We start from the raw sequence: 21,488 nt of genomic DNA, 5'->3' as shown, positions 1-21,488 counted from the left end.
ATGACAGAAAAATAAAAAATCACACTAACGGGCACTCTTCCCTAGACAACAAAACAGTGAGACGTCAACTGGAATAACCACAACGTCGTCAACACAGTGGCGTCACGCGTATAAGCAAAGGCGGTTAAAGTGTTAAGGCCTGCCCAGACCTCCATGCTGCAGTAGGCAGCGCAAAACCTGTGCAAATTTTCAGGGAGTGCCGCCGGTCGCTACCAGTCACAGGAAATGCGGCGTCCGGGGACCGTGTACCGTTAAGAACGTCTGTAAGTTTGCACTCCCGTCTTGCCCGGGAGCGGAAGCACAAACCTACGCGTCCGAGCCTTCCCTTGAGGCCCCGCCCACTCCTTGCCCTAGAGCTTGCTGGGGGCCCTGGAGGGGGCGTGGCCAAGGGCGAGGAGGAGAGAATGCGCATGCGCAACTGGAACTCAGTCATTTAGCCAACTATCAATCTCGCGAGTGTTGAAAGTCGGTGGCGTAGGTAGTAGACCTGGATGCAGGCGAGATAGATGATCTCTACCAGAGGAAGAAGAGGAGGCGGCCAAGTCGCTGCGCGCTCCCGGTACCTCTTTCGCTTTCCTTTCCTTCTCCCTCAACCCTCCGCCCTACAGTAAATCAGCCCGCCTTCCTGACCTCAGTGACCCGGCTGACTCCGCCCACTCTCGTCGACGTGATTCCCGCCGTGAGGTAAAGCGCCGGTGGAACCCCGAGCCCGGCGGAAGAGGAGGACGACGAGACGGGGAGGCTGCTGGGCCTGGCTAGGGCTCGTCGCGGAGCCGCGGCGAAGGGGGCGTTCGGGTGGTCCTCTCGCTCCTCCAGCAGCTCATTGCGACATAGCCTCCCAGGCCTAGGCCTCCTCCTCATCTCTGCCGGGCCCGGCCTCTGGCAGCAGCGGGTGACGCAGAAGGAACATCATGTCGTCCGCGGCCGACCCTCCGCCACCCCCGCCTCCCGAGAGCGCGCCTTCCAAGCCCGCAACCTCGGCCGCCGGCAGCGGGAACAACAACAGCAACAAAGGCGGCCCCGAGGGCGTCGCAGCCCAGGCGGCTGCCTCTGCGGCCAGCGCCGGCGCCGCGGACTCTGAGATGGAGGTGAGAGCGGCTCGTGGCGTGGGGAGACGGCGGGATAGGGAGGAGGAACTGGTTCCCTCGCCTCTGTGTTAGTGATGAGACGCAGAACCGAACTTCACCCCTGTGCACCCAGACTCGGCCTCGGACCCTGTGGATCCGAAATGATGCTCTCACCCTTGCGCCCTGTGCCTAGCCTATCCCAGCCGACTCAAATGGATCTCTGGCACTTCACATTTACATTATTTGTCTCTTTGGCGAACCTTGCCAAACCCTCGAACGCTCTTGTTAGACACATGTTCTTGATTACTGAGGCCGAGTGGGATTCTACCTTTTTTTTTTTTTTAAGCTACACTCCCATAATTCCCTCGCCCATCTCTGAATCTCGATTTTAGTTTCCACTAAACTTGGGGGGAGGGCGAGGGAGATTTCCCCTTAGGAAAGAGGGTAGATGGGCGCGGTGGGGAAGGCATTTAAAAGGAGCGCCTCTGAGGACTTGGGCCTCCTTTTCTTCATCCCGGTCCTTGCGGGGGAGGTATCTGTTCCGGGCAGAAACAATGGCGAGAGCTGGATAGCCGAGGGCGCAGTCGGGGATAAGCGGGGCGCAGCTGCTCCTTTGGAGGGAGAGGAGGCTCCTCCCAGGCACTGTTCCATGGGGAGGGAACTGACCAAGGCGGCAGCAGCTGTCTTGAACCCCCGTCTCATTTGGGGAGGGGTGATGGATGGATGGATGGATGAGTTAGTGAGTCAGGGGCTTTCAGACCAGCGCAATTCCTCTTTGGGGGCCTTGGCCTTTTTTTTTTGAAAATTGGTACCTTTCACTGCCGAGCCTGTCTTCTGGGCTGGGACTGGCCGGCCAGGGGATGGTAACAGTACTGCGGGGGTGGAAAGATTGGGGAACTGCCAGGCGGGTCTCTTGGGTGTGCTCCAAGGCTTTGCGATGTCTGGGAACAAAGTGATTGCTTGCTCCTTCCAAATTTTATTCTTGGCCTTCAGTCTGTTTTGAGATATTTTATAGTTGCAGCCCAAAGATTTCTGGGAGTTTTCCATTCTTGGACAGATTGAGCGAAGGTAATACTGTTCTGAAAACGAACGTTGCTGCAGGATTAATAAGGAATTGGTAGCGCAGTTTACCATTGAAGCATTTGGCGCAGTAGTTTTATTTGGGCAACAGCGGTCTAATCTAGGGTGAAGTAACATGTTACTAGATTTTGAAAGAACTTTTAGGTGACGGTGGGTTTTGGTGGATTAGGACATCTGGTGTTCTGTAGTTTTCAGTGACGAGCTTTGTTTAAAAATCATATCCTGTGTTGCCTGTTTTCTCTTTCTTCAGGTTTTAAATGGTTCTTTTGCATTCCCAGGGTTAACTTGGATTCCTGCTTCGTGGTTTAAGGGGGTTTGAAGTTTGACACTAAAAGCAATTGTATGTAAATATGCAGTTCTCTGCAAATTGCTGTCCTTAGTTGTCCTCAGCTTCTCAAAAGGGGCTGTCATTCAACTGTTGGAATAACAACCAAAGTCTCACAAGAGGTGTTATGGAAACATCAGAAAGCAGAATAATTTAAAGCCTAAACTAAATATTTTGGCTTTCTAGTTGCTATTTTTAAGTTAAAGTGGAATTAAAGTTTAACTATGAATATTAATGTTACAACAAGTACCAAATGATGTCAGTGGTATTTTTATTTGCCAGATGGGGAAATTGAGTCTTCTGGTAAGTAGAACCCACATCTGGCTCGGAAGCTGACCCTTTCCCCGAGTATCTTGCCCTTTCATATTCTTACAAAAAAGGTGTTTGACGATTTCATTTATTGAAGAATGACTTAGTTATTTTTACCTTCTTAGAATAGGAACATCAGTAATTTTATCAATCTTTTTACTGACTAGTTTTAGTTTTTATTTTTTCCTTCACATTATACTGTGATTTTTCTTTTCTTGGTCTTTTAATTTGGGTTTTTCCAAAATCATTTATTTTCTGACAGAGCCCACTTTGCTAGAAATATTAGCTAGCTTTCCTACGTATTAGGTTAATTTTTTCTTTTTGCTTGGTACTGATAGGTCACGGAAGCAGTCTCATTTTTTGTTTATTATTGTGATCTTTTTGGCAATGTGGATGGGGCCTGTCTTTGTTCATCCTCATTTCTCAGTATTGACTCGACTGATAGGTAGGTACACTGTATACCAATAACTATATGACCTCAAGAGTCCTAAATCCAAACCTTTTTTTTTTTAATTAAAACTGTGAAAGAAATAATGACTGCTGTTGGAAAGCACATCTTATTTTTTTAGGATGTATTTGACCTTCCATGGTATCCCATTACCATCTTGTGAAGTAGGCTAGGTTGGTGGCTTTGTCATTTTTACTTGTGGAGACCAGAGATTTGTGATGAGCTTAAGGTTACACAGGTTCCTACAGGTCTTAGCAAGGAAGTTAGACTTGAATTTGGGTCAGTTGACCTCTTAATTTTAGTGCTATACCAGCCCCATCCCCCCAACTTCTTAATCACAGGTAGCTTTATTACAGTATGTATTGACACACACAGATTAGTACATCATTAATGAAAATTAGACTTTTACCAGCTCTTCTTATGTTCTTTTAATGGATGAGTGGAACTTTGCAGTGTAGTTGTTGCTGTTATTTTATTGTTTGTGGTGTTTTGAATGTCAGGGTGAATAAATTTGCAAAAATAGCACATTTATTACCAGTTAAGGAATCAGATTGTACTTAAAGGGTATTCACTTTAGGCTGCATGATGAAATTTTTAAATTTTCCAGAAGATGGGAATCACCGTGACTAATGCGGCTTTCCAGGTGTATATTTGTGTAGCAGTACAGTAGATACTGCAATTTTATGATTAAAAGGGAACGTATTTTCTTCACATTTTATACTGTTGAATTTAGCTTCATAATTTTTGATTAGAAAACGAAACATTTGCTGAAAGTAATTTTGTTCTGGGATGATGGAGATAATAATCTTGTGTTTCAGTCTTGGCAATAGCCATGCAGTTTACATATTTGGATTAAATAAGTTGTTAGCATCATGGTATTTTTCATCAAGGTTTCCTATCAGGTAGGATGACAGCCATTTAAGTATCTGGGAAATTTGGGACAGGAGTGTATTACTTTGAATGTGTTTTGGGCAGAAATCAGTCTAATAATGGTGTGTTGAGTATTCTTGAAGAACAATCCATGATTTTTCCCTCCTACCAGGAAGTATTTGATGATGCGTCTCCTGGAAAGCAAAAAGAAATCCAAGAACCAGATCCTACCTATGAAGAAAAAATGGTATGTTCTAGGCATATGAAGAGTTTTATATAAGCTTTTATTAGGTGATTAAGTGTACCAAAATTGAAGCACAGATACCCAATTTAAATATGTATAACGTGGAGTACTATAACTTTTGTACCTTACTTGACTTACTTGACTGTGTAAACCAAATATAGAAGTATTGCATGAATTCACATATTATGTAAATATGTGGGTTATGCTAACACCCCTTATATTTTAAGATTTAGCATTGGGAGTGAGGTGAGTTAAAGACCAGAGAAGTAATTATTCAAGGTAATGTTTATTCTGCATGTGTCTGGCATTGTACTCTACTGGTTATAAAGCAAATAATACATGCTCCTTGCCTACAGCCTTCTTATAATATGGATGGGATCTTTACAAAAGAGAATATGAATGTTATACTTGAAAAATACCCAGCTCATGTTTCATATCCTCTTAGGAAACTTTATTTTACCCTAAGTTAACCAGTACCTACAAAGAGCTTTAAATTTAAATTTAGATTCAATAATAATGACTAATAGTGAATGATTATTGTGTAGCAGGCCCTGTTCTAAGTGCTTTGTATGGATTAAACTCATTTAATTGTTTTGAAGTCTTAAAAAGTTAAAAAAGCAGGTGTAATAATAACACCACTACACAACACAGTATGCTTCTTAAGAGTGGGGACAGTGTCTTCATCTTTCTGTCTTCAACACCCAGAATAATATCTGGCACATAGTACATTTTAACAAATCTTACTTTCCCCTTGTTCTTTGACTTTCTCTTCAATATCAATAAATGTTTCTGAATCTCTTAAATAGCTTCAAAATCCTAAAAGTATGCACATGTGTATATGTATACAGATATATAGTGTGCATAATACATATTGCAATATGTAAAGTAGAAATGATGTATTATTCTATATGATTTCTATTACATTTATATATGTGTATATCTGTAACTGTCCTGCTGCCTTTCTTTGCTGTCAAACTTAATTGAAGAAAAAGATACAATTGCCAGCTCTACTTTTCCCATTTGTTCCTTTAACGCTTCACAACTTAGATTCTGTCATTAACACTGTACTAGTGATTCTAATGGCCAGTTCTTTGGCTTAATTGTAGTTTGATTTTCCTTGCTGTCACTTGTGTTTGACACCATTGACCACTCCACAGAATTTTTTCTTGCCTTGAGAGACCTTTTTTTCCTTGATGATATCCTATTTACTTGACTAATTCCTTTGTCCTTCTCATTACATTCTGAACATTTGTTCTTGGACAGTTTGATCCTTGTCACTGGTTTTCATCTGCCATCTCTAAGCAGATGCCTCCAACCATTGCATTTTCATTTGTTTGTTGGACATTTAAGTCCCTTTGGTACCTCTTATTTAGGAGTATCCAAAATTGAATTCCTTATCTCTACCCCACACTTATACTTAGGATTATCTCAATGAATGAAACTTTCTCTTAATAAATACCCAAGCTGTTACAGTACCTCTTAGTTTTAATAGTCTTGGCAAATTTAACTTCATAAATATTTCTCTTATCTTTTCCTCATCACCCTAGTTCAGTATTCTTCTGTTGCATGAATTATTGTGTTGGCATCTTTATTTGGTTCCTTTCTGATGATCTGGCTTCTTCCACATCTCTTTGTGTTTTTTGCAAAGTATATTTACAACACAAATCTGATTATATAATGGAGGTTTTCATGGTTCTTTACAATGCTTCTTGTCTTCACGGTTCCCTTTATTGGAAATTTTTTCTCACTTCCTACAGATTTTTTAGTCTCCTAGTTTAATTTCCTTTTTCAACATCATGATCTTGAGAAGCAGTTTTCTTCCAAGCAACTTCTTTATCATCTGCTAGATCCTATTCATAGGTAAGTCTTGATATCCACTCTTCATTCTTGAACCCAAGATGCTGAGTACTACTTGAGAAAACTAAAATAATAGTGCTGACTGGTACCGGAATAAGTTTATGGTTTTTACTGTCTTTGGCTTTCAACAGTCCCATTTAGCCATTCTAAAACTTTGCCACTCTGATTAAGTGTTCTACTCCTTTTCTGCCACACCCTCATTTTCAGTCTTCCTCCACAAAGAATTGCAGGCCCATCATCAACTTACTTCCTCTCTGTTTCATGTATGGCTTCTACTGTCCTGGTCGTTTCCTTCTGTCTCAGAGAAAGAAGCTTTTTCCAAGGCTATTGATTTTAATCTTCCATTTGATTTTATGCTTCATTCCTTTTAGGTTCCTAATCTTATTCTATTGTTTCTGATTTTTAGGAAGCGATTTTTCTCCTTAAACCTTTTTTTTTTAATTGAGGTGTAGTTGATTTACAGTGTTGTGCCAGTCTGTGCTGTACAGCAGAGTGACTCAGTTTTCACATATATGCATTCTTTTTTTAATATTCTTTTCCATTATGGTTTATCCCAGGAGATTGGATGTAGTTCTGTGTGCTAAGAGTAGGACCTTATTGTTTATCCATTCTAAATGTACTAGTTTGCATCTACCAACCCCAAATTCCCAGTCCATCCCTCTTCCTCCCCTCCCCCCCCATTGGCAAACACAAGTCTGATCTCTATGTCTGTGAGTCTGTTTTTATTTTGTAGATAGGTTCATTTTCCTTACCCCTCTTTTAAGATCTCAAGTCATTTTTATCTTAACCTTCTCATTTTTTCAAGCAGCAAGGTCTTTGCCTGTTATTCCCCTCAAACCTTTGCCACAGTTCTACTGAAAGCTTATTCTGTGTGTTCTGAACTTGGTTTTTTGCAACTAGTTTGTAACCGAGAGAGAATTTTGGAAATTATGGAATCTTTTGTAAGGCCCTGGTGAAACTTATATTTAATTCTTTAAGACAGTAGTTCTCAAACTTGACCTTGTAGAAGATAACAGAGAACAGAGATCTTGGATATTTTTGGTCTGATGGATCATGAACCACACTTTGAAAAAATACCACCTTAAGACATCTAGAGCCATTAAAGGTTTTTGAGCATTAGAGAGGTGTGATAAGGTCTAAGAATTGGGGGGACCCCCTCCCTTCTCTGTTGAAACATTACCTCTGTTCGGATTTTCCTGATCTTCCTGGTTAAAATTTCAGTGCTACTTGCACTTGCCATCACTCTGCTTTATTTTTACTTTTGAGTATTCATCATTTTCTGACAATCTTACATAGTTTACCTATTATGTTCTGTTTTCAATATTGGATTATAATGAAAACTTCCTAAAGAAACAAAACACCTTTTCTGGTAGACACACAGAAGTATTTTTTGAATTGAATAGGTATTTATGAAGAAAAGTTGATTTGAAAATGTTTTTAAAGAAGTGAAGAATACATATTCAGTGATTTGAATACTGTAGAGTAGCTTTTACTTTAAAATATCTAGACTCTGACCTATCTGAATTTATTTCCAGAGCTTATTTATCTTGATCCAAACATAGCAACAATAATAGTCTTTTTTAAGTAGCAGCATCTTTCTCATTGCATGTTCTTGGCTTTTCTTTTATTATACATGTATTAGGAAATGAAATTGTGCAAAATACATATATGTATATGGATCTCAGTTCAGTACTTTAAAACAGTTTTTTAGTCTTCAGAAACAAACAACTGAAGCTTGTCATCTATAGGACATTACTAAGGAGAAACATGTTGACCTGTTGTTAGTTGTATGGATTGGGCTACATTTGTGGTCCAGTGAAACAGTCACCCTGTGCCTTCCTGATAGCAAATTGGGCTTCAGTTTTACCTTGGTATGATTTTAAAAAATTATGTTTTCCTTTAAAAAATACATCGTTTTTACAACATTACGATGTTTGAGTATCTCTGGTGTTTGCTAGGTAAAATATTGTTTTGGAATTCATTCTAAAATTGACATTTTAAGCATTTATAGGTAGAGATGTTGAGTTGAGTAACTGGTTTCTCTGTTTATTGAACTCTTGTCTTCTTGTTTCTCCTTTTTTTAACCAAACTGTTAGAATGTCTGTAAAAAGTCTGTTTCTTAAAGGCTCTAGATTTCCCTTGTTTATTTATTTTTATTTTTTAAAATTTTATGCAGTGTTTCATAGAACTAACCCCCGAGGGTTTTTTTTTAAAATAATTCTACAGCATTTCTATTTATTTATTGATTGATTGATAGGCTGTGTTGGGTCTTCGTTTCTGTGCGAGGGCTTTCTCTAGTTGCGACGAGCGGGGGCCACTCTTCATCGCAGTGCTCAGGCCTCTCAGTGTCGCGGCCTCTCTTGTTGAGGAGCGCAGGCTCCAGACGCGCAGGCTCAGCACTTGTGGCTCACGGGCCTAGCTGCTCTGCGGCATGTGGGATCTTCCCAGACCAGGGCTTGAACCCGTGTCCCCTGCACCGGCAGGCAGACTCTCAACTGCTGTGCCACCAGGGAAGCCCCACCCTTGTTTATTTTTATAAAAACTTGATTTCAAGATCTGAAATGTTTTTTGGTTTAAATTCTTCCATTCTCTTTGTGTGATAAATAGGGAACATTCAAAGCAGTAGATCTTAGATATGAAAATAAGAAACGGTATTAAGAACTGCATTGTGTTAAAGAATATTTCATGAACTTAATAGATGTTTTTCAAGCCTGATAGCCTTTTAAAATTTAAAACAGCCTAACTGATGAATGACCAATGCATTTTCCCCCCTTCTGAATAAATACACTTGTATTGCATAATGTCTTTTGATTTTTTATTTGATATTTTTTCGTCAACTGTATTGAAGTATAATTGACACACAATAGTTTTATATCTGTTATTCAGTGAGTTTTGGCAAACACATGCGGTCATTTAACCACCTTACAGTCATGATGTAGAACAGTTCTGTGATCCCCAAAACTTTTGCTCCTGCCCTCACCCCCTTGCCACTTCAGATCTGCTTTCTATGAAATCACTACTTAGAATATCATATAAGTTGGATCGTACAGTACGTAGTCTTTTATGTTTGGTTTCTTTCATTTAGTATAATGCTTTTGAAACTCATCTGTGTTGTTACCCATAGCAGTAGTTTGTTCCTTTTAATTTCTGAGATTGTTGTGTGGAGGCATGTTGAAACCTTGATTTCTGAAGTTGTATTAATATTCTGATAAAATATGTTTTAAAATTTTTTGCAGCAAACTGACCGGGCAAATAGATTTGAGTATTTATTAAAGCAGACAGAGCTGTTTGCACATTTCATTCAGCCTGCTGCTCAGAAGACTCCAACCTCACCTTTGAAGATGAAACCAGGGCGCCCACGAATAAAAAAGGATGAGAAACAGAACTTGCTGTCAGTTGGCGAGTGAGTAATATTTGATACTTAATAGTTGAAGCAAACTTATTTTTGATAGTCTTCATTAGGAGCATAAAATCACTTTATTAAAAAAAATTGTTTTGGTGCTGTTATTTATTTGGCCTGATTGGCTTGGCAGGATATAGCCATACATGTATAAATAAATAAAAATTTGCATAATGCTTTATTTTTATATGGACTGAATAGGGAATTCAGATGTATTCCACTCCTTGGAGTGGAAACAAATGCAGAGGTTAAGCGGCCTATTTAACATCACCTAGAAGGAATTAGAATAATCCAGCTTTGAATTTAGATCTGACTTGGGGTGTGCTCTGGTCTCCTAAACCACATACATGCATTGAGGGTATTGCTATTATCTGAAGTCTGTGCTTGTGTGTGGATGTTGTGATGATTTATGCCACAGCAGTTTAAAATTTTTGTTACATACTTAGTTATCTTTATATAAATTGAAGTGTCAAGGCGTATGATGACACTGTTAGGTGGTGGTTCAATATGTGTAAAGTAATTCTTACATGTTGAATTTATAAATTCTTTTTTAGAATTTGTGCTGGTTGGATAACTAAGATGTTCAGTTTGTAATAATAAATTTAGGGCAATCTCAGCTCCCTGGAATGGCTATATGTAATTTCCAAAGTGAAAAATGAAATGTGATCAGTAATTAAAATATGCTAGGTTATCTAAAAGAGGAGAGTACAAACTGTTATCAACACTGTTAAATTTACTACATAGTATACAGAAGCATGGAGATATTAGCTCTATCTCAAGGGCATTATCATCAAAAAGCATATTACCTTAATTTTATTTGGGGTATTCTACTCAATCTGATATATCTTTTTTGCTAATCCATTGTTTGTAACCAAAGTGCTTTTGTTTTAATACGTGTGAAACTTCATGAGAACTTTGCAATTCAGATGTATTTAAATTTTTCAGACTTGAAGTTTGCAGCTGTTTAAATAGCGTCAGTCTCGTGCTCTGGAAATGCAGACTGCTGTAATGGATATTGTTATGGGGTCATCAGTATGATGGCATGAGAAGAAACACTTCTATTAAGAGCCTGTAAGATAAAGATACCATGTAGTAAATAGATAAAAAATTGTTCAGCTTTGATCTTATTAGTGTTGGTGAAGAAAAGGAGTCTTGGTTAATAGATTTCTTTTCTACCCATCAAACCATCTTAAATGGAAAATTAGCTTAAGTGAAGTAATTAGGGTAATGGTACTGTCCTGTCCTTCAGTAAAAGTAGATATATGCTTTTTTTCCCCTTTCCATCGTCCAGTTAACAATCAATGATGCCTCAATTTGAAGTAATAAAGCATATTCCAGCTTTTATCTTCAGTGTTAACAACCATAATAATTATCTTGATAATATATTGTGAAGGAGATTTTATAAAGAAAAAAACGAAGTTAAAATTCTCAGTTTATGGAGAATAACTTGGGGTTGGGGGGTGCGGGTAGATCTTTGCACTAAGTTTCATAGGTTTGGAATGCAGAGAAGCACAAGAAATAACACACTAAGACCTTCTGATTAGAAGCACATAAAACAAACAAAAACATCCTTGCATTTTTATTGCCTTGGCCTGTATTTCTGAGGAATATTTCTCTGTCTGGGAAGGCTGATTATCCTCTCCCATCAAGCATGTAGTTTTGGTAGAAATAAGCAGTAAGTTAGATTTAGAGGTCACAAGAGTGGAATAATCTACTGTTTTCTAATTTAAATAAAACTATTTGTTGAAAAAATGAAGGTATAATTGGAAACTTGAGAATTGGGGAGTAAATAGTTTTACTTACCTGAGTCCTTTAGAGATTAAGACATCTGGCAATATTATAACTACAGAAAATTAGTTATTAAGAGGAAGTCTCTGATTCTCTTGGGATGTAGAATCTGGGCAAGTGTATTTAAAATGCTTTGAGTAATTCTGATGAATCTAGTTAAGAGTCATTGCTTAAGCCCAAAGTCTATTCTGCATATTCTGCAGCTTTTGGTGAAAGCTGTAGTTTTAAAAATGTGACTTCTGGTACTATTTGAGGTCGGGGTGGGGGGGGGGGGGCAGGCAAAATACTTAACTTTAAAATGCAAATTATGAGGTTTTTCTGACTGCATATTTCCTTGAAATTAGATTATCACATTTATGTTTATCACGTTCTGGTTAACCTAAGGTATTACTCTATTTTAAAAACTGTATGGGGGCTTCCCTGGTGGCGCAGTGGTTGAGAATCTGCCTGCCAATGCAGGGGACATGGGTTCGAGCCCTGGTCTGGGAAGATCCCACATGCCATGGAGCAGCTGGCCCCATGAGCCACAATTACTGAGCCTGCGTGTCTGGAGCCTGTGCTCCGCAACAAGAGAGGCCGCGATAGTGAGAGGCCCACGCACCGCGATGAGGAGTGGCCCCCACTTGCCGCAACTAGAGAAAGCCCTCACACAGAAACGAAGACCCAACACAGTCAAATATAAATAAAAAAAAAAATATATAAAAAAATTAAAAAAAAAAAAAAAAAAAAAAAAACTGTATGTATATCTTAGAAAGCCATGTAAAACATTTCAGGTTTAAATTTACTAATGATTTCTACTGTTTACTTTTTTGTCTTAATTTTCATCCCTGTTAAGAAATTATTGTGTAATCTTGGTCAGCCTCTTGACTATTATGTTGAAATAGTAGCTGGTAGTCAAAATGAAAGCCAAAACTCAAATCACTTGATTTTATTTTAAACTTGACAGCTATCGGCACCGAAGAACAGAGCAAGAGGAGGATGAAGAATTATTAACAGAAAGCTCCAAAGCAACCAATGTTTGCACTCGATTTGAAGACTCTCCGTCATGTACGTTACACATATTTAATTACTTGATCTCTGAAACATCCCCTTGTGAGATATCCTTTGGTTAAGGTTTTGGATTTTTCTTGGCTGTAATTTATAAATGGAATTTTTAGTGATCTTTTGAAATTTATTGATAGTGAAATGAACTTCAGATATTTTTTGGATGGAAGCCATAGTATATTAGTACAGTAGTGGTGCTGTATTTCAAAGGGTCATAAAACGCCATTGTGCTTGTTGTGGCCTGAATGTATATGTAAAACTGGGAATGAAGTTTGCCTTATATTTGCCCCAGATAAGAAGTCTAATGTGTAAAAAAGGGCACTTCATAAAGACTGTTTTTACTCATCTTCTGATTTTCTATCTGTTTTAAATTTTTTTCCAAAATGTACTTGTTATTAAAGGTTTTCCAAGAGAAAACATGGTTAACAAGGTTTAGGTTTTACCCATATATGATCTTGGTTGTCTGGTGGCACGGTTGTCTTCACTGAAGCTCAGCGTTTTTTTCCTGACCTCCTTTCTCTGTCTCACTTGATGACAAGTTTGTATGATCATAGTTGTGAGCAAAAAAAAATTTATAATAGTCAATATAGGATGTATAGTTTGGATTTGTTATCTTAATAATTAGCAAACTGAACTTCGGGGAAGATAGGATTTGGTTAGAAATTCAGCAGGCTGGTTAAAGCGTGTACCTCCAGATTTTTTTTTTTTTTTTTTTGCTACACAGTACGCAGTTTCCATTTCTTTTCATGAAGCTAGAGGCCAGAACCAGATTTACAAGGAGAAAGGAAATTTGAATGATTTGTTTATCTCTTTCTCACATTCCTACATTGTAACTAGTTTTCCCAGCATTGATGAACTTTTCATCTCAAAGCAGTGTTTTTCAAAAGGGATGGAGTACAGAATACATAGTTTTAAAAAAAAGTTGGGTTATTTATGATCCATATACTTAGTAATTATTATGGGGTGGGAAATATGTAATAAACCCTGAAAGAGATACAGTTCCTTTTTGTAGGACCCCTTGGAAAAGTAAAAAAAGTAAATTAAGGAAGGGTAAAGGAAAAACAGTCTCTTCTGATTCCTATTTCCCCTTTGTTAGGACAAAAACAAAGTCCCCAGAGGTCATCAGGGAAGGTGAAAACGTTTGGTTAGAAACACTTGTAGTAATATTGAAAAAGGAAATAGAGAGGCCAAAGAGTCTCTAGGACCAGTATATGGGTAACATAGGAACTGAGTGATTGAGGTACTCTGATACCTCCTGTCATGGTTCCTGTACTCGGTTGTCTTCCATATCTGTCATCTCCACTCCAGACCACCGCCACTACCTCCACTGATTTGAAACTTGCAAAATTCCCATTCTTAAGACCCAGTAAAGAAAGTACAGTCAGAATAAACATGTGTAGGCCCAAGTTAAACCTCTGAGTATCAGATGGAGGGGGAGCTTCCCACCTGTTTTTATTGTCTTTAAAATGTGCATGTCGTTTTTCTTTTGTTCTTAGATGTAAAATGGGGTAAACTGAGAGATTATCAGGTCCGAGGATTAAATTGGCTCATTTCTTTGTATGAGAACGGCATCAATGGTATCCTAGCAGATGAAATGGTATGTGTTTGATAGCTTTGTACAAGTCCACATTTTATAATTTAAAACCTTATACATCATTAGATTTATAAAAGTTAAGGCTTGCAGCATATAGTTTATTGATTATACTCTAGAACTGTTAGCAAACTAACCCTCTGTGAAACTGATAAAAGCTCACTTTAGTTGCATAAGTGGGATCTTACATCTGTACTTCAGCTGTGAGGAATTATTATCTATGAAAGTATAATAAATTTAAAAACAATACATTTTGAGAAACATGCCTTTGGTTGACTTTTACAATGTAGTGATTTGGCCATCTCCCTTCAATTCTACAAAACACAGGTGGTGGGGTCAATTGAATGTCATCGAGAAATATTTTATCCATGATGGTAGCTTGTACAGTTCTGTCCCGTAAAACATTATATCTTGTTTACTATTTACTAGTTATGTAGTGAATGTTCTATGTTTCCCTATAGCTATAGTGCCAAGACAGTTGCTTAGAGAAAGTATGGAATCAAAAGAAATAGGTCTCAATTCTAGCTCTGCTAGGTGACCTTGGGAAAGTCACTTAAATATCTGGGCCATATGGAGATGGTAATAGTACATCCTTCAAAGGCTTGTGAAGGTTAAATGACGTAACACTCGTAAACTTGACACATACCAAGTTTTTGCCATTTGTTAGCTGTACACATAGCTTTTCTTTTAAATGTTTCCGTATATGTCGGGAAGGATGAATATGGAAGTCTGTTTTGTTCTTGTATTTCATTGCTTTGTGTTTATTTTTCTTTCAGGGCCTGGGAAAGACTCTTCAAACAATTTCTCTTCTTGGGTACATGAAACACTATAGAAACATTCCTGGTCCTCATATGGTTTTGGTTCCTAAGTCTACATTACACAACTGGATGAGTGAATTCAAGAGATGGGTACCAACACTTAGATCTGTTTGTTTAATAGGAGATAAAGAACAAAGAGTAAGTTTCTCATATTTTATTACATTTTTTTTTTTTTTTTTTTTTTTTTTTACATTTTTGATATTAAAAGAATTTGAATTTAGGTTTTGTGGGAGGGGGATAACTAGAGGAGGGATAAAAGGAGAGAAAAAGGGTCCAATAATAAGCTTGGTCTTCACAAATATTAGTAATTTATAAGTGGAATATTTTTTTGATGGTTTAAGATTTATACTATGAAAATGGAGTTGTAGGCTGTAGAAAGCTATAAGAATATAGTTGTTTTCTCCTGCTTTCTGGGGGTAGTTATAAAATCAAAGGCTGTGTCTCATTCTAGCAGCATATTCTTTTTTTTTTTTTGCCGTACGTGGGCCTCTCACTGTTGTGGCCTCTCCCGTTGCGGAGCACAGGCTCTGGACGCGCAGGCTCAGCAGCCATGGCTCACGGGCCCAGCCGCTCCGCGGCATGTGGGATCTTCCTGGACCAGGGCACGAACCCGTGTCCCCTGCATCGGCAGGCAGACTCTCAACCACTGCGCCACCAGGGAAGCCCCATTTTCTTATTTTTAAAAGAAGTTTTGAGTGTGTGAGGCAGTTAGAAATTTAAGGAGCCAGATTTTTAGATTGATGTATATAATGGTAATAGTCATGGAATAGTAATTTGTAATAGTAAATAATAATGTAAATAGTAACGTGATGAGTCGGTATGATAACTATCGAAATAAGTTAAAATATTGATAAGTTGGCACATCCTTTTTGGAAGAAGATATGGAAATAATGACACTATTAAGAGTATAAAATTCAGGTTAAAAAATGTACTCATACTGCATTGAAGGACTATGTACCTAATTTTGTTTTCCCTTTATTCAGATATCAGTGATGACTCTAGATTTCTTTTCTCCCTTTTTGTATTCTAAGTTACAAAATTGCTTATTATGCTTTGAAGCCCAGTTGTTTAACCAGTCTTTAGTTTCCTCACCTGTAAAATGAGAAAATTAATAGCAATGTCTTAATAGATGTATAAACATAAAAGGAATGAAAGTGCTTACTGCAAACTAGCCTTTACTCCTTATCTATCTTTATGTCAGAAAACTCTCTATCCTTTTCTAAACCTATGTGCTAAGAATTTCAGCACCTAGTGGAATCGAGGAAAGAAGACATTTTAATAGTTAGTCTGTTGACTTTTGTACCGAAGAATTTTGTCAGTTTGTTTTTACTAAATGGCTCTGACATGATTACTTCATGGTTAATGAAGTTACTTTGAGCTGGTTCTAGATGCTGCGTACTATAGATGACTCTTCTTTTTACTCTTCCCAACCCCCTTTACATAGTAGATTACATCCTTGTCATCAGTAAATTTAATGTATAGATTATTTCTGCATGGTGTAAATTTTTTCTTCTGCTACACAGGCTGCTTTTGTCAGAGACGTTTTATTACCAGGAGAATGGGATGTATGTGTAACATCTTATGAAATGCTTATTAAAGAGAAGTCTGTTTTCAAGAAATTTAATTGGAGGTACTTAGTTATAGATGAAGCTCACAGGATCAAAAATGAAAAATCGAAGGTAATTTGATATTTAGATGTGCAAATCATTTGTACCTTAGTTTAGAATTCGATCGATGTACAGAATATTCATTCTAATGATGAATTTGTTTCTTTCAGTTGTCAGAAATAGTGAGGGAATTCAAGACTACAAATCGACTATTATTAACTGGAACACCTCTTCAAAACAACCTGCATGAGCTTTGGTCACTTCTTAATTTTTTGTTGCCAGATGTCTTTAATTCAGCTGATGTAAGTATTTCTTATTATTTTCTAGTTGGAATAATGTTTTTTTAATACTATACATTTTTGTAATAGAATTGGCCTGCTTCAGAAGTCAAACAAATGGGGCTTCCCTGGTGGTGCAGTGGTTGAGAGTCCACCTGCTGATGCAGGGGACACGGGTTCGTGCCCTGGTCCGGGAAGATCCCACATGCCGCGGAGCGGCTGGGCCCGTGAGCCATAGCCGCTGAGCCTGCGTGTCCAGAGCTCCGCAACGGGAGAGGCCACAACAGTGAAAGGCCTGTGTATCGCAAAACATACAAACAAACAAATGAACTCATAGAAAAAGAGATCAGATTTGTGGTTACCAGAGGCAGAGCGGGGGGGGGGGAATTGGTTGAAGCCAGTCAAAAGGCACAAAGTTTATTGTACTTATTTATCTTCCACTTATAAATAAGTACTAGAGATGTAATGTACAGTGTGATAAACGTAGTTAACACTGCTGTATGTTATATACGTGAAAGTTGTTGAGAGTAAACAACAACTAAGAGTATTAATAGTAATAAATCCTAAGAGTTTTCATTACAAGGAAAAATACTTTTTCTGTTTCTTTGATTTTGTACATATATGAGATGATGGATGTTCTGTAAACATTGTGATAATCATTTCATGATGTGTGTAAGTCAAATCATTGTGCTGTACACCTTAAACTTATCCAGAGCTATGTGTCAGTTTATCTCAATAAAACCAGAAGAATAAAAAAAAAGAATTGGCCTACCTTTCAGTCTACTTGAGATAATCATTACTTTTTCACGCCTTTAGGTAGTTAGCCTCGTGTAACCTACTAAGTTTTGTATGCATCCTGAGAATTTACTTTTGTGCCTTTTGATTTTAGTCTTATTTTAGAAATCATGGTTTGTTCTCTCTGGAATGTCATAGATTCGCATTCTTATTTGGTGGTCCTGTTGGCCTGACATTGTTTCAGTGGCTCTAGGTGGACTGATTATGTTTTTAAGGTAGTGCTCAGGGTGTTCCCTCAAGTGAATTTGCATACTTCATGTTGCCTGTGTTTTAAGTCCCCAGGATGCCCTCTCCCCAAGATGGCCTTCAAGTTTGGTGAAATATGTCTAACCATTCTTTCTTATGGTCCAGCAAACATAGAACCTAATCCTCACCTTTGATAGATTATTTGCAGTGATGGAAATGGTTAATTAACTATTTGAACTGTTGGTTGTACTTAGGACCATAATGTACATTATGTCAAGAGTCTGTGCTTATTAGTAATTTCATTTTTTTGTTGGACTAGAATTCATTTTTGACCCTTCGTTCCCATTGCTGGAGTGTGTGTGGCTTTGAAGAGCTTATTCAAATAAGTTCCCAAAAGGTGTTAATTTTGGTTTGTTGTGTTAAGTAAGGATCATTTTAAGAGTAGAGAAAATTGTGTTCTTGAAAGACATTTAGTCAGTGTCATCAAGCTACTTTAGTTCTGCTTTATGTATTTTGATTTTGTTTTTGAGATAATTTTTTTCCTACCACATTGACACTTCCATTTGTTTAATAATCTCTGCTAAAGCTTTGTTTTAGTTAACACAGTGAACTCTTAAGATTATGTTTACTAACAAAGCAAATACAGTTGACCCTGAACAATACAAGTTTGAACTGGGCGGGTCCACATTTTTTTTCTTTCAGTAGTAAATACTATAGTTCTGCATGATCCACAGTGGGAGGGCTGACTATAAGTTACATGTGGATTTTCAACTGCATGGAGTATTGGTGCTCCTAACCTCTGCATTGTTCAAGGGTCAGCTGTATATAACAAATATGCTAAAGAGGTAAGGAAAGGGAAACTGTCCTTGTTCAAATCCTACCCAAATAGTAATGAAATGCTGATAATCTCAATTTCACTTTTAGTAAGTTTAATGAAAATTGACATTGCTCTAGAAAGCTTGTGTTTGAGTAGTCTGAATGGTCTTTGAGAACAAACCGTGAAGTGGTTTTAATTTTTAAGGTTTTCTGAAACTGAAGAAGGATATTTTTTCAAGGATATTGATTTTCTAGTTCTGTAAAACTTGGTTTCTAACAATTTTCTTTTCACTATGAAACTTGGCATCTGGATGTTTTTGAGAAAAATGTTAAGGAAATTATGATTCTCAAACTAGTTCTAAAATTAATTGCTAACAATAGCGCATATGAAAAATAAAGAATTAAATGATTTTTGTGGTTCACAACTCAAACATTAAATTAATTTTAGAAATTATTGTTATATGCTATATAACTAGCATAACAGGGTATTTTTAGTTAATATTATCTCTGATCTTAACGTATTTTTTATTTGTTAATCTAGGACTTTGATTCCTGGTTTGATACAAACAATTGCCTTGGGGATCAAAAGCTAGTTGAGAGGCTTCATATGGTAAGTATTTTGGAGTAGGGTTAGAAAGCATATTTCCAATGGGAAAAATGCTACAGATTTAAATTAGTGGATTATTTTTCTGTTAACAGAAAGTACAGTGGCTTTAGCATCAGATCTGTTTGAATCCTGCCCACTTAACTGCTTAATCTTATGATGGGAGGAGGGGTAATATAGGCAGTTTTAGCCTTAGAACCTAGGGTGGAATACTAACTTTATGAAGGAAAAAAGTAATCCCTTAGGGTTAAAAAAGTACAGTGGGGGAAAGAAGAGTTGCATAAGGACTTAATATAGGTAAGTTTTGGAAGCTTAGTTTAAGTTGCATTCCGTAGGAGAATCTAACAGATTTTGTTCTAAAAGGCCAAAGGTCCATCTGTTGTTCTTAAATCCAGTGACTGTGTGTAAGCAGTTGCTAATAGCTCAGTGCGAGAAGAGTTGATATGTTTTTGCCATGAAGTATGGCTTCGTTTCTTCCTGTGGAGATTCACAAGTGAAAGTTGGTAGGAAGATAGAAATTTCTCTGATAGACCACAGATTGTGAGCAGGGTAAATCATGTAAGCATGACATAGAAGGCCTTTCATGACCTAACTTAGGGTTCCTCAACTTTTGTTGACATTCTGGTGTAAATAATTTTTTGGAGGGCGAGGAAGGGTGGCTTTCTTGTTTGACAGCATCCCCAGGGCTCCTGTGCTCTAGATGCCAGAGTATATGCCCTCATTTGTGATAATGAAAAATGTTTCTAGGCATTATAAACATGTCTTGCAGGGCAACATTGCCCCTCCTCCAAAACGTTAACCATTCGAGTATTTTCCAACTTCTGTTTCACTTCTTATATCAAGCTTTAATTTGCTAGAGTTGCTGGCCCCATTGTCAGTTTTCTGTAAACACTGTGCTAATCTCAGTCTCTCTGCTTACCTTTTTTGCCACATCTAGTATCCCCTTTCCTGCCCTCTTACTGATAACACCTAGGCCAAGACTCAGTGGTGATGTCACTTTCTCCACTGAATACCCAGGCTGAGGCCAGCCTAGAGACTCCTTCTGTATATTCTATCTTTACTAATCTTGACATTCTAAGTTATAGGACTTTGCACAGGGTACTGAAATGACTTATTTACACGTTTTCCCTGCTGCATTGTAAACACAAAGGCAGAGTATGTCTTAACATTTGTTCTTGTATCCCTAGCACAATGCCTGGCTCAAAGTGGATATTTGATTAAGGGGAAAAAATTAAAAATTTTATGAATGTTCCGATATTTCTTTCTACATAAGTTAATTTTTAAGATACTTTAAAATTCTATGTACTGAAATTTTATTTTGTTAAACATTTGAAGATGATGATCTAGACACCTTTGTTTCAATTTAGATGGCATTCAAGCATGTAAGCACTCAGATTTATCTGTTTGAAGGACTGTGGAGTATATATGTAGGCTTTGCTTTAATAAATAGATGGGTACATGTAGGTAAAGCATACTAAAATCCACACAACAGAATACCAGTTTTGGCATTTGTTTGTTTGTATGAAGATACGTACCAAATCAGGGGGAAAAGGTCTGGTGGCTACCATTCTGCTCTGTCCTGAAAGTCCCACCATAGCTCCTGTGATCTCATAATGAAAGAGTATATTCACAATCACACGGGTGTACTTAGGAATGAGATAATTCTTGTCGTATGAGTTTTCTATTGTTGCAAAACCCCCCAGCACCCCCAAAAACCCGCACCAAAACCTAAATTGTATGTGTTTTAATAATTCCAGAAGTTATGAGTTGGCTCAGAGGGCTCTTTGCTGGTTTTACCTGTACTTACCCAGCTGCATATACCTGGACGGTTCTGGAAGAGGGCCAGTGGGGCTGAAGGTCCTTGCTCACGTGTCTGGCAGTTGGTGCTAGCTTCCGGCTAGGGCCACACTAGCTTCCTTATGTGATGGCATTAGAGTACTGTTGCTTAATTATTTTTCTCACCAATTTTTAATTTGTTTTGTGGTGATTATATTTTTATAAGCTAAGTGTAAATAGAACAAAGGACGACACAAATAAAAGGATATCTTTAGTTTTATAGATGTCAACTGCATACAACATTGGTATGTCTCACAAGTATAATGTTGTGTAAAAGAAACCAGATATAAATGAGCATGACTCTTTATAGTTAAAAACAGGCAAAACTAATTTATGATGTTAAAATGTATGAATATTGCTTACCTTTGGGAAGAAAAAGGGGGATAGTGACTGGTAAGGTTACAGAAGGATTTATGGGATGTTCTGTTTATCTAGGAGATGGTTACATGGGTATGTTTACTTGATTAAAATGCATCAAACTGTATATTCACGATTTGTATACTTTACATTTGTCTACTTCCATAA

The 21,488-nt window shown here is 37.7% G+C and overlaps 1 protein-coding gene across 1 annotated transcript in view; it reads left to right on the top strand.

The window, feature by feature from the left end:
- The first annotated feature begins 394 nt into the window (after window positions 1-394).
- Window positions 395-21,488, top strand: part of SMARCA5 (SWI/SNF related, matrix associated, actin dependent regulator of chromatin, subfamily a, member 5) — a 47,042-nt gene continuing 25,948 nt past the window's right edge. Inside the window, exons 1-9 of the mRNA XM_032632655.1 lie at window positions 395-1,088; window positions 4,272-4,346; window positions 9,437-9,603; window positions 12,335-12,435; window positions 13,929-14,029; window positions 14,800-14,979; window positions 16,365-16,520; window positions 16,619-16,750; window positions 19,065-19,133. Of these exons, the coding sequence (XP_032488546.1) occupies window positions 912-1,088; window positions 4,272-4,346; window positions 9,437-9,603; window positions 12,335-12,435; window positions 13,929-14,029; window positions 14,800-14,979; window positions 16,365-16,520; window positions 16,619-16,750; window positions 19,065-19,133 (1,158 nt within the window). The 5' untranslated portion in view covers window positions 395-911. The remainder of the gene's footprint in view (window positions 1,089-4,271; window positions 4,347-9,436; window positions 9,604-12,334; window positions 12,436-13,928; window positions 14,030-14,799; window positions 14,980-16,364; window positions 16,521-16,618; window positions 16,751-19,064; window positions 19,134-21,488) is intronic.

This window comes from Phocoena sinus, chromosome 5, assembly GCF_008692025.1.
Source record: "Phocoena sinus isolate mPhoSin1 chromosome 5, mPhoSin1.pri, whole genome shotgun sequence".
NCBI lineage: Eukaryota > Metazoa > Chordata > Mammalia > Artiodactyla > Phocoenidae > Phocoena > Phocoena sinus.
Note: the sequence above shows the minus strand (reverse complement) of the source record. Positions and strands in the feature narration are given on the sequence as shown.